This window comes from Triticum aestivum, chromosome 3A (assembly GCF_018294505.1).
Source record: "Triticum aestivum cultivar Chinese Spring chromosome 3A, IWGSC CS RefSeq v2.1, whole genome shotgun sequence".
NCBI classification, from domain to species: domain Eukaryota; kingdom Viridiplantae; phylum Streptophyta; class Magnoliopsida; order Poales; family Poaceae; genus Triticum; species Triticum aestivum.
In genome coordinates this window covers 369,498,215-369,511,438 of record NC_057800.1, presented here as the reverse complement: position 1 = coordinate 369,511,438, position 13,224 = coordinate 369,498,215, and the positions used below count along the sequence as shown (strand labels likewise).

The 13,224-nt window shown below is 41.8% G+C and overlaps 1 protein-coding gene across 1 annotated transcript; it reads left to right on the top strand.

The window, feature by feature from the left end:
* Window positions 1-2,682: 2,682 nt before the first annotated feature.
* Window positions 2,683-3,318, top strand: LOC123056910 (dual specificity testis-specific protein kinase 1). Its single transcript, XM_044480135.1, has 2 exons — window positions 2,683-2,835; window positions 2,932-3,318. The coding sequence occupies exons 1-2, from the start codon at window positions 2,683-2,685 to the stop codon at window positions 3,313-3,315; spliced, it is 537 nt and encodes a 178-aa protein (XP_044336070.1). The 3' UTR covers window positions 3,316-3,318.
* Window positions 3,319-13,224: the final 9,906 nt, after the last annotated feature.

Genomic DNA, 13,224 nt, shown 5'->3' with positions numbered 1-13,224 from the left:
GGTTAGTCCCAAAAATCATATAAAACGACATATAAATGCATATAAAACATCCAAGTTGATAATATAATAGCATGGAATAATCAAAAATTATAGATACGTTGGAGACGTATCAAGGCGGAGTTCGCGGTGGGTGATTGGGTGTGGCTGCGTCTTCTTTATTGCTCTATGCAGTCACTGGAACCACACGCGAAGCAGAAGCTGGGTCCTCGCTATCCGGTCCCTTTGCTGTCCTGGAGCGCATTGGGAAGGTGGCTTTCCGCCTTCAGCTTCCGGCGGGTGCGCGCATCCACGATGTCTTCCATGTGGGGCTGCTCAAGCCTTTCCGTGGAGAGCCACCCGCAGTTCCTCCTGCGCTGCCACCGATCAACGACGGGCGTCTTCTTCCTGAACCGGAAAAGGCGTTGAGGGCTCAGCTGCGTCGCGGCTCCTTATACATGTTGATTCGATGGGCTGAACTTTCAGAGGAGGACGCTACCTGGGAGCAGCGCGAGGAGTTCCGCCAACACTACCTAGACTTTCAGCTCGAGGACGAGCTGTTTGTGCAGGCGGGGAGAGATTTTATGATCGGCCGGACCTATGGCCGTAGGAGGCCCACCGGGCAAGCTTAGCCCACAAGTTATCTTAGTTTTATTTCATGTCATGGTTATATAAACAAGTTGTAAGACTATTTTCAGATTTAAGCAATAAGACTATTCTCTTGCCTGGCTCCCAGAGGAGCCGGAATCCCTAAACCCTAGCCGCCTCCTGCCTTCGCCGCCGCCGCACCTAGTGCAAGGACGGCGCCACACTGCCAGCCGCCGCGCTCCAGCCCTCGCCCTCCTCCCTTGTTCCCCTACAACCTACGCCTAAGACCGGGGAGAACCCTAGCTCCTAACACATTCCCTACCAAAAACCATCATGCTTGTTGTGAGAAACTCTGGTTTGTGAGAAGCATATACCCAAACCTGCACCATATGGGACAAAATTTGTACCACGGCATGTTGATGCTGCTCCATGATAGCATGCCAAGTTTCATGAATTTCAGACGAGTTTTGGATCTACTAGAATTTAAAAACCATGCATCTCAATGTTTTGCCGGTAATCAACGGTGCCCCGGTGTTTGAAATTCATTCCCATTTCTTGCATGGGACCTAAGCATGCACCCAAGGACGTAGATTTGATTTTTCAACCAATTTATATGCACTAGAGCATGCGCATGTAGTTCAAATTTGAATTATGCGCATAAAATGCATTGAAAAATAAGTTAATGCATAAAAATGTCCAAACGAACCCCTCAAAAATCACAAAAATTCACACAAAACTCCTATTGTTCTATGTTGACACGAGAAAAAAATTAAAGCAATAAAAGGCAATGGATATCATTTCGTCCACAAAGGTGGGACGTTCCCTGCCGAAAACCATCATGCTTGTTGGAGAAGTTCCGGTTTGTGAGAAGCATATACCCAAACCTGCCCCATATGGGACAAAATTTGTACCACGGCATGTTGATGCCACTCCATGATAGCGTGCCAAGTTTCACGAATTTCAGACGAGTTTTGGATTTACTAGAATTTAAAAACCATGCATCTCAATGTTTTGCCGGCAATCAACGGTGCCCCGGTGTTTGAAATTCATTCCTATTTCTTGCACGAGACCTAATCATGCACCCAAGGACACATATTTGATTTTTTTTCAACCAATTTATATGCACTGGAGCATGTGCATGTAGTTCAAATTTGAATTATGCACATAAAATGCATTAAAAACTCAGTTAATGCATAAAAATGTCCAAACGCACCTGAATATTTCCAATTCTTATATGATCACTGCAGATAAAAGGTCTAGCAATTCAAACACCATCCATGGTCGCTGTGACCCCATTATGTAATTCAAATCGAGACCAAAAATCAAGTAGATCCCACAGTTTATTATAACCAACCATGTGAGGTGCAGCACAAAATATCTTCGAACCGTGTCTGAATAAGAGACCGTGTCTGATGACACTTTGCGCGCCAGTTTTTTGGCTGAAGCGATTCCAAATTTTCGGCTTCCGCGAAAATATCTACCTCCACGCCCCCTCCCCCTTACCAAAAGCCACATTTCCCCTCTTTCCGCCTTCCTTTCCAAGTTGAAACCTTCACTCCTTGCTTGCAACACCGCCGCCTCCTCGCCTGCGATCCTCCTTCACGCTGCTCGGCCTCGCCTATCCAGGCAGGTAATCCACACCCGATCCCCATCCTCCTCCTTCCACATCCCACATGGGCCGACCGCCTGTGCGAGCGCGACACCTTCCACCCAAATCACCGACCCCTCCACCAAATAAGCACCGACCTAAGCCATGGTGCACGCAGTATACACTACTGGAAACAGGGAATTTGCCATCAGCCAGCTCTTTGCCATCTACCAGCTGATGGCAAAGAACGTCTTTGCCATCTGCTTATAAAAAACAGATGTCAAAGAACTGACAGACGGCAAAGAACATGGTTGCCATCAGCCAATTCTTTGCCATCTGCTAGTGGATGGCAAATAATCTTTGCCATCTGCTAGCAGATGGCAAAAAGGTTGGCAAATCCTGTATCCGTCAAGCGTGTAACGGTGTACCAGCCCCACCTCTTTGCCATCTGCCAGCAGACAGCAAAGATTCTTTGCCATCTGCTGGCAGATGGCAAAGAGATGGGGTTATTTTTTCCAGGTAAAAAAATGATGGGGTTATCCCCTCCCTATCTCCCCTCCTCTCCCTCTCTCCCCTCCTCTCCCTCCCTCCCACGCATCTCACCCACCGCCGCCCAAGCACCCCGCCGCCCCGCCGACGCCGACGCCGGTCCCCGCCGCCTGCTTCCGCCCGACTTCGATTCGGTACTGCCTTCTCCTCCTCATCTCCCCTCCGCTCTCGGTGTTGCGCCTACCTCTTTTAGCGCGGCTCTGTTGGCCTCACGTTTCTCTCTTCTCCAGCGATTGGATTGCCAAGGCCGCTCGCCGCCGCCGGAGGAGGTCGGGGAAAGGCAGCCACCAGCCAACCGTCCACGCGAGGCGCGACGGAGTTCCCGCTCCGCTGCTTGGACCCGGAACAGCACGTACCTACGAGATCGACCGGCTCACAGAGCGCGGCCAGAGCAGCTTCTGTTCCCACCAACGCCGTACCCTGCGGCAGAACAGCGCGCGACGCCTTCGCCCTGTGCTCGTGGCGACGCCGGGCGAGCAGCCGAGCACGCGCCCCTGGCCCGGCCCCGCGGCAAGGCAACACCGCGGCTGGTTTATTCCTCGTGGTCTCTCGCCATAATGCTCCCTCCGCCTAGTCCACGTCCACTGGTTGCTGCTCATCATCCCAGTGCATGACAGGTATGATCTCAGAACGTCAGATCAGGTGTCTGGTGGTCTGCTGTTATACTAGTACTAGTACCTTTGATGAACCAATACTAACCTGGCCCCGAGCTCCGAGGGGATGGAACGATGCCAGCAACAAATAACAAACGTGTGCCTAGCAGTTTACCAAGTACCACCAGGGACGGAGCCAGAAATTTGGCATAAGGGGGGCGACTTTTACACTTGAGCTTTTATAGATTATAATGACTATTGGCCAAGCCAAAAGTAGTTTAAAGCATGCAAAAAGCATAAGCCAGAACTCATATTTTCACTACTGTAAACACTACAAAAATAGCACTACAATATTAATTGTTTAGAAGAAAAATTAGTTGTACAGAAAAAAATTGATATACGGTACAACTAGTTGATTCCAAATTTATTTTCCCAGTCAATCAAGCATCAATACTTCATGTCAGACAATAAAAATCTGAGATTTCAAATTGAGGCTAATTGGGAGAGTGGACTTACTATAGGCATATAGGATGTCGTATGTTATCAGCTTCGTGGTCACTCATGGTGGTGGTAATTTCCTTGATCCCTTTGTGTTGGCTGATGGCGATGATCGATTGGGGGTTGGATTCAAATCCGATAGGCAAACGTTTTCCATTGTTCTCTTCCTCTTCATATCTACACAACCATAACTATACAATCAAGCATTTCCCAATTAACATTAAATGATTGTAGCTTTTTAATGGCGCAGCCGCACAGATTTGAACAAAATAAAATTCAGGAGATGAAGTAAAAGAGTAAGCAGGATTAACCGTGCACCTATGAAGCCGTATATTTTAAACTTATTAGTCCGTGATATCGTAATACCTGACAAAGAGGTTGCTGAGCTCAGCCATGGGTGGCACTGCCCAGTCTCTATTTTTTCAGTAGTGAAGCTACCACTATTTTTTGTTTTCAGTTTGAAAACTCCAAATTTCCACCAGCACGTATTTTCTTTATTATTATATTTTTTGTTTGTCCCAAATACTGCTCCCTCCTATCCAAAATAAGTGTCATGGTTTTAGTTCAAATTTGTACTAAAACTACGACACTTATTTTGGATCGAAGGGAGTACTTGATTCATGTTTCTTCCTTTCCACTGTTTGTAATATGAAGCAAACACCTCACGTGTTTATGTTGCTTTAATATTTCAGACCAAGATAGAAGTAAAATCACATGTGGTTCATAGTACTTATGGATAGTCGCAGCTAAAATGATAGCTTGGCTGTGTATACTACTTCAAGAATTTCTTTGGCCGCCCAATGCTGTTTATAACGAGGCTCACTGGTCTATACACAACTCTCTGAGGCTCCCCTAATCTAATAGAATTTTTTTATATAATGTTTTGGCCAGAATTACTATATAGGAGTATGATTCTTCTTATCTTTCTTACGTGTTACTTCTGCATGAGAATTGAAGAGGTGAAACACTGACATAAATGAAACGATGACACACTTATCAAAGGTGACATGGTACTTCTTTACAAACAGAGTACAAACTGCAAGAAAGCTCTTAGAAATTGGTAAACTTATTAGTCCGTGATATCGTAATACCTGACAAAGAGGTTGCTGAACTCAGTCTTAAAAATAGAAAGAGCCATGAGTGGTACTGCCCGGTCTCTATTTCGTTTTTAGTAGTGAAGCTACCAGTAATTTTTTGTTTTCAGTGTGAAAACTCCAAATTTTTCACATTGTTAGCCAGATCCTCAAACTATGTTGACGAACCTTTAGTCTTTATTTTGTACGCTCATGGAGATTTTAGCTGGGTACATTTGCATCAAAATATATCTTATATATGTTGTGGACTATTGTTACCTGTTGATAATGCTACTACAGAAAATATGTGAACGCCATCCCAGGACAGAGAAAGAGGCACTATGGACTAGGATTACTTGCTGGCTACCAACAACTGAAAATATGAGGCATGGATCGACATGGAAACAAGGTATTACAAATTCCGTACTCCCATATAGTATAGAAAAAGATTAGTCGGCCTTTCCTTCTTGAGCTTATTTTCTTTATGGTTCATGTGCAGAGAAAGAAGAAACAAAAATAAGCATTATAGACTAGATGATGAGAACAGTGGTTTCTCTCAGTGCAATATGCTTAGTTGATGGAGCATGCTCCTGGGACATACCAGGCTAAAGTGATGTTCCAGAGTACACATGGAAAGTGACTTGATGGAAGTCAACGACATGGTAACAGGGTGATTGGATTTTGTGTTCTTTTGCGCAGTTCATTTATATGTTCATTTCAAATCAGTTAGCAATGACATTCAATGTGGAAGGAAGGTGAAACAACTTATGATTTCTAAGTAGGAGTATATATTATTTCCAGGCTTTGGTTTTACTTTTTTTGGCTTTAATGGGTCCTACCAGTGTGCATTGGGAAAAATTATTTCAATATAAGTGGCAACAGGTTCCAACGTGTATATGTATTATGTGCTAACACACATAAGTCCTCAAGTATAACATCCATCATGTCACTAACTTCCTGTCCATGACACACCCATGCTGCTGCATGTTGTTAGCACATTGAACTCCTTCCGTGACTACCTTAACTCCTGAAGCTATGGCCTGCTCTGTTGCCAGTTTCGTAGAGTATGATCCTTTTTGGCCCTTTTTATGAAGTTGGCTATATTATCCTTGAGCTTAGTTTTATTTGGGAGGGAGAGAGAGGAAGAAAGGTTGATGACCCACCATCCAACAGCCAACCCTACCAAACTTGGAAATGATAATATTAGGCATTCTATTGCAAGTTAGAAGTACAATAAAACAGCAACATTGTCTATTCATTTGCCTACTTGAATACTAATCAAGATTACTTCCTCAATTTTAACCAGCCATGATGATTCACGAATTTATATATGGGGAAAATTCGTTAACTTCTTGATGTATTGCTATAATTGTTTTTTACGTATAAGATCTATTATATATAATCTTCATATTGTATATATACACGTACTTAAAAAGTACAATACAAAGGAATTTCCATAGTAGCTTAGTCAAGAGAAAGAACAAGAACTAATTAAACAATATATTACTCCCTTCGTCTTTGTTAGATATAATCTTCACATTGTATATATACACGTACTTAAAAAGTACAAAATAAAGGAATTTCCATAGTAGCTTAGTCAAGAGAAAGAACAAGAAATAATTAAACAATATTACTCCCTTCATCTGGATTTTTTAGTGTTAGATACATCCATTTGAGCGACAAATAATTTGGGATAGGGGGAAGTATTAGGAAAGACAGATTATGACAGTGTACAAAATGGAACACCCATGTGCTACAAAATGACATGTCCGCATCAATTATGTACTAATACCAAATACTCCCTTCGTTTCTAAATATAGATCTTTTTAAAGGTTCCAACAGAGACTACATACGAAGCAAAATGATTGAATCTAAATTCTAAATTATGTATATATACATCCGTATGTGTTCGTATTGGAATCTCTAGATGGACTTATATTTAGGAACGGAGGGAGTAGATTTTAGAACTCAATTCTCATAGACAAAGCAAGAACCTAGGAGTATAAATTCCATACTTTGAAGGCATATTTATGAAGTACTTATACATTTTATACCGCGTTTGCTATTTAATAAATGTCACAAAGACCTAATTAATTCATTTAAAAAAATAGCCCGTGCGAATGCACGGGTTGACGACTAGTTAGCTAAATCATGCACGCAATGTTCCTTTCATTAGTAACTAATATGACTGACTCGTCAAAACCAAATGTGCAGTCCATGTGCAAGAAGAACGGCCAGACCCCTTCGCCAATGTCAGTCATTGCTCCGGCGGGCACGGTGAGTTTCATTTGAACGGTCATTAGTTCTAGTCTTCACATTTGAGTTGCATCATGCTAACAATACATTGGAAATAATCTTTGGTGCAGCGTAACTCCCGACAAGCATCGACCGATCCTTCTCCGTCTGCCACTGACGCGACCGGTCCTACACCTACACCTACACCTCCGTGATGACGGTAAGTCTTCCAAGTGTTTTGCTTAATAGAGTTTTGTTGTGATGCCATGTTGTATCTACACATATCGTGCATAATGTGTGTATGTTTGAAATGCATTGTATGTGTGGGATTCGACACCTAGTCGTGTGCCTTTGGTAGCCTTCCATACAGGGAAATGCCTCCTAGTGCTTTCACTGAGCCATGGTAGTTCGCTACTGCTCCGGAACACATGGATTGACCGGCATGTGTCCTTCTTTGCTCCTGTGTTTGTCCCTACGGGGAAATGTCACGCGGTGTATCACCGAAGTCCTTGTAGCTTGCTACGACTTGGTTGCACTCGCTGATGACCAACACGTGCATTGCTGGGTCATGTATGCCTGTCCGTGTAAATTTATGCCACCTTGGTTCTATGACTAGTCATGTCGGCCCGGGTTCTCTGCCATATGGATACTAGCGACATAATCATATACTTAGCATTTTTTCCTTCAAAATGACTCAATATGCTTAGTTAGCTCAAAAATGACATAATAAGCTTAATTAGCTCTAAAATGACATATTTAACCTAGGATAGCTCTACAATGACCTATACTTAGCATTTTTCCTCCAAAATGACTTAATATGCTTAGCTAGCTTAAAAATGACATATTTAACCTAGGATAGCTCTAAAATGACCTATACTTAGCATCTTTTCCTCCAAAATGACTTAATATGCTTAGCTAGCTCTAAAATGATATAATATGCTTAAGAAATGACATATTTTAGGTCCTAAATGACTTCATATGCTTAGCTAGCTCCAAATGACATAATAACCTTACTTAGCTCCAAAATGACCTATTTAACCTAGGCTAGCTCTAAAATGACCTATACTTAGCATTTTTTCCTCCAAAATGACTCAATATGCTTAGCTACCTCAAAAATGACATAATAAGCTTAATTAGCTCCAAAATGACCTATTTAACCTAGGATAGCTCTAAAATGACCTATACTTAGAATTTTTTTCTCCAAAATGACTTAATATGCTTAGCTAGCTTCAATATGACCTATTTAATCTAGGATAGCTCTAAAATGACCTATACTTAGCATCTTTTCCTCCAAAATGACTTAATATGCTTAGCTAACTCTAAAATGACATAATATGCTTAAGAAATGAAATATTTTAGCTCCTAAATGACTTCACATGCTTAGCTAGCTCCAAAATGACATAATAACCTTACTTAGCTCTAGAATGACCTTAGCATGGTTTACACCAAAATGACTTAGTATGCTTAGCTAGCTCAAAAATGACATAATAACCATACTTAGCTCCAAAATGACCTATTTTACAGATATAAGTTGCATCATAATAATCTTCACATTTTAGTTGCATCATAATAATCTTCTTCTTCTAGTCTTCTTTTTCTAACTTTCTTCTTTCCCATTTTACAGATTTGCTTAAGATCACGGAAGCTTGGGTTGATGGAGTGCTTGTATTTAGTTTTTGTTTTGACCTTGTGAAACTTGCTACCTATGGATGAAACTGTGTAATATTGATGAAACTATGTATATGTACGGATGAAACTTGCTACTATTGGTAACATGTATTGGATATATGTGTTCATGACTATTGGTAATATGTGTTGAATATGCTATATTGGTCATATAAATATATTTGTGTTTGATTTTCTGTGAAAATGAATTGATATAAGAAAAAACAAAATTAAATGGGGCAATATAGTCACTTTGCCATCTGCTGGCAGATGGCAAAGAGCTTTGCCATCAGCTGGCAGATGGCAAAGAGGCCACGTGTCATCTACATGTAAAATTTGGGCTGGCCTATTTGGGCTCTTTGCCATCTGCCAGCAGATGGCAAAGCTCTTTGCCATGTGCTGGCAGACGGCAAAGCATGCAGCCTTTGCCATCTGCCGGCACACGGCAAAGAGCCTGCATACTTTGCCATCTGCTGGCAGACGGCAAAGAGCCTGCAGCCTTTGCCATCTGCTGGCAGACGGCAAAGAGCCTGCAACCTTTGCCATCTGCTGGCTGACGGCAAAGTATGCCGTTAGCCTTCTAACGGGGCTAACCCCATTAAGAGGCTTTGCCATCTGCCAGCTGATGGCAAAGCCACAGGCTCTTTGCCATCAGCCAGCAGACGGCAAAGAAGCCTTTGCCGACAGGGTTTCAGACAAACTGTTTGCCATCTGCTGGCAGATGGCAAAGCCTTTGCCATCCGCCGACCATGCCTTTGCCATCTGCCATGGCAGATGGCAAAATGCCAGATTCCAGTAGTGATAGCCAGGACCTCAAGGAGCATTTGGCAGTGGAGAAGCAAATTGCGGCTGCACACGCGGATGAGGTCGCGATGGCTGCCATTCGTGCCGACCCTCAAATCTTGAAGAAGCACCTTGCCATTTGCTAGTGCCGACCCTCAAATCTTGAAGAAGCACCTTGCCATTTGCTAGCTACGCCGGTTATGCATGCTCGGTTTACCCGTTGCGTGTGCTGCTCCTGCCTTCCCTTCACAAATTCTAGTGAATTGTGCTATCTAATTTTACCGTGCAATATGTTGCTCTAGTGTATATGTTCAATATGTCGTGTAGTGTGGTGCTCACTTAGTAACTTTTTTGTTAATTAGTTGTCGTCTTTAGTTAACTTTTTGGTTCAAATCTGCAAATGTGATGTTCAATTCTTCAGGCTGCAATTTTGTATTGTTCCATTGAAAAATAAATTGAATTTATCTTTACAAAATTGTGGGTGCATTCTGTTATTGTATACCATGTGAGGAATAAATTGAATTTGGTTGTAGTAAATACACGAGAAACAAATATAATTGCTACAATTGGATGTGGTTAACTGTTTGGTTAACTATCTGATCTTCTATTAGGAGTATGTTATATTGTGCAATGTGGTGCTCAGTTAATGTTTGGTTCATTTGTTGGGGTGTTCAACTAACTGCTTGGTTCAATGTTATATTGTGCAATGTGGTGCTCAGTTAATGTTTGGTTCATTTGTTGTGGTGTTTAGTTAACTTCTTGGTTTAGTTCTGCAATGTGATGTCCAATTGTCATGGGTAGAATTTTTTATTGTTGTGCATGTGAGGAATAAATCGAATTTGGCTGCACTTAATACATGAGAAACATATACAAGTGCTATGTTTCCTAGTTATTAATCATGCTTGGTTTGGATAAATGGGTTTTCCCCGTGGCTTGAATTAATCTGATCAATCTGCAATGTGATTATTTTTCATCAACATATTTTACTGATAGCATGTGAACCCTTACTTAACCTGATGACTAACTACCTTATATGTGTTGCAGGGAAACAATGGGAAGCACTGAGGTTTATAATCGAGGTTAGCACGTGCATGGTCCGTTGTTTAATAGCACATTATTGTGCAATTGCAGGAACCATTCTAATATTTAGGTTCTTAACAATTTGTTCTTGCACATGTAGGTCCTGCTGTCAGCGGTTTTGACCCACTGTTCGACCCTTTTTGCATATGGGGAAATGAGTTGTCCATGAATATCAGTGAAGTCGAGAAACTCAGAAAGATTGTTAGGATAAAGAAATTAGCGAGAAAAAACAAAAAAGATCTTTGTCTGCACAATGAAGAAGACATCAGTTCACTACAGGATGGTACTAATTATCATACCTTGCCTTTTTTATTCCTTTGCCCCATTTCCAATATAGAGAAGATATTTATGCACATCCTTGTTTTCAGGCCTTTCCAAAGCAGTTCACTGATGATTACCTCTCAACCCACTTGTATGGTCAGGAGGCGAGGAAGGTATTCATACAACACCCACGGTTCAATATTGAAGTGTTCCTGAAGAGGACGAAGGATGGACAATTAATCATCCACAAGCACTGGCCTAAAGTTACAAAGACCTTCAACATCAATGAAGGCTCAATATTCACCTTCTGCTTTAGCAGTTTTCCAGATAAGATACATCTGTCTATGTTCCATCTATGATTCTAATTTCGAAAGGTTATAGATGTTGCATGTGAAACTTGGTCCTGGTGTAGTTGTGTAATGGGGTAGCTGAGTGCTGAAGCTATATGATGTTGTACTCTGATGTATTTCCATTATGAAAATGAAATATATTATGTGCTTAATATGAACTGTCAATTAGATTAATAAATGGATTATGAATAATCGGATAATTAGCCTACTAGTGGCGAATTAGCCTGCTAATTGGGTTTTGCTATTGCAAACGGTTGTTAAAAAATACCGTGGGCGATGACCTCAGGCAAAACACATAGTTTCTAGGAGTAAACCGTGTTGGATCAATGAACAATCACATGACTCTCTTGAAAACTATTTGCGTTAGGCCACCTTGCGCAAACGTTTACCACATGAAAACTGTGTGTGATAGACATCCTTTGCCACACAATTTCTTCCACGAACCGTGTGGGATATATTCAATAACGCAAGCGATTTAACGGGAAAAATTGTGTGAGATGTACCTATGAACGGAAGCATTTTCCTTTGAGCAACTACGGGGATGTACATACGAACGAAAAGTTTAGCGGGGACTGACTGTGTGTGATGTACTTGCGACCGAAAACAATTTCACCATATAATTGTAATTTTTAGCTCTAGTATACGTATTTCCGTATTTGAGCACTCGCCGGTCGCACACGACCTCATTTTGCTGAACGTGTGTCCCAGGAGGGCATATCCCCAACGATTTCTAGGTCGTGTGGGAAGGACCCCCCTATCGCCCACACTCACTTGGCGACGGTTCCAGATGCCATCGCGGAAAGGGGTTTCAAACCGTTTGTTTAGGAGCTCGTTGTACTAGCGGTACTTGCATCGCGAGATAGTTGATTGTCTAGCATTACTCTGCATCTTATCTGCCATGCCCTCCACTTTCTCCAAATTATCATATCTACATTTACTCTTACCAAAATGTTGAATAAAGTCAATGGCACTACACACGTTGGTGTCTGCATTCCTCTTGTGAGCACCTTTTGCCTTGTAACGTTGTACTTAATTAATTGCTATTTGATTATGTATCATCAGTCTGCACCTGAGCTTCATTATCCTCTGTTTCTTCCAATATTATTTGATCTATATTTACTCTTTGCAAAATGTAGAATAATGGCAACGCTTATAAAGAAGCTTCTTTGGGGAATTTATTGAATTATCCTTCCATCAACATGGAGAAGGGCTTTGTCCAGCCTGTGTTAACATGTAATGTAAGTTCATCCTTCTCAAGCCTTGAAACTATTCTAGTATATATTTGGATGGGCATCATTTCCTCCACTTCTGTTTACTTTGATGTTTATATTTGATTGGATGTTTGCAACAACTACCAGTTTTGAATTGTAGTTGTAAAAACATGTTCTTATGCTGAACAGATCCATTTATTAGCTTATATAATTGTGAAACCTGTTACGTGCCTCCTTGTTTCTCTTTTAGAGTTGTATCTCTTATGCCAGGTAGAACTTTAGGGAAGATAGGGAGCCAAACCATCTTGAAGCGAGCGAGATGACCCCAAGGTCCTTTCTTGATGAAGACAGTGAGTTGAAGCTACTCACCAACAGTTGTGAGACAACCTCTGTGCAGTCGCTGCCTCAATCGATTCGACTTCTTTAGTCTCAACTTAAAGCGGAAAGGCTTGCTTCAGCTCAGCTCCGACTTGACATCAAAGATGAAATGAAGATCTCGGAGGACTACCTTGCGCACTATGGTGCTATAAAGCTAGGGATGGAGCATCTAAGGTTGACACAACTGAGGTCTCATTAGCTTATTCGGCTGCTTGCGGAGCCCGTCCTGGCCAGGCCTAGTGCCTTTTGAAGTGCTCTTAGTTTTGTATATTCTTTTGTCGGCGCGTTTATATGCACTGGTGGCGACCTTTGATGCCTAGTGTATGTAATCTGCGGTCACGTTGCGCTCTATTATCACCGGTAGCAAACTTTGATTCCCAGCGGATGTAATATGCC

Coding starts and splice junctions, on each gene's coding strand:
- LOC123056910 (XM_044480135.1), top strand. CDS start 2,683: ATGGGGTTATCCCCTCCCTATCTCCCCTCCTCTCCCTCTCTCCCCTCC. Junction 2,836..2,931: donor TTCCGCCCGACTTCGATTCG/GTACTGCCTTCT, acceptor TCTCTTCTCCAG/CGATTGGATTGCCAAGGCCG.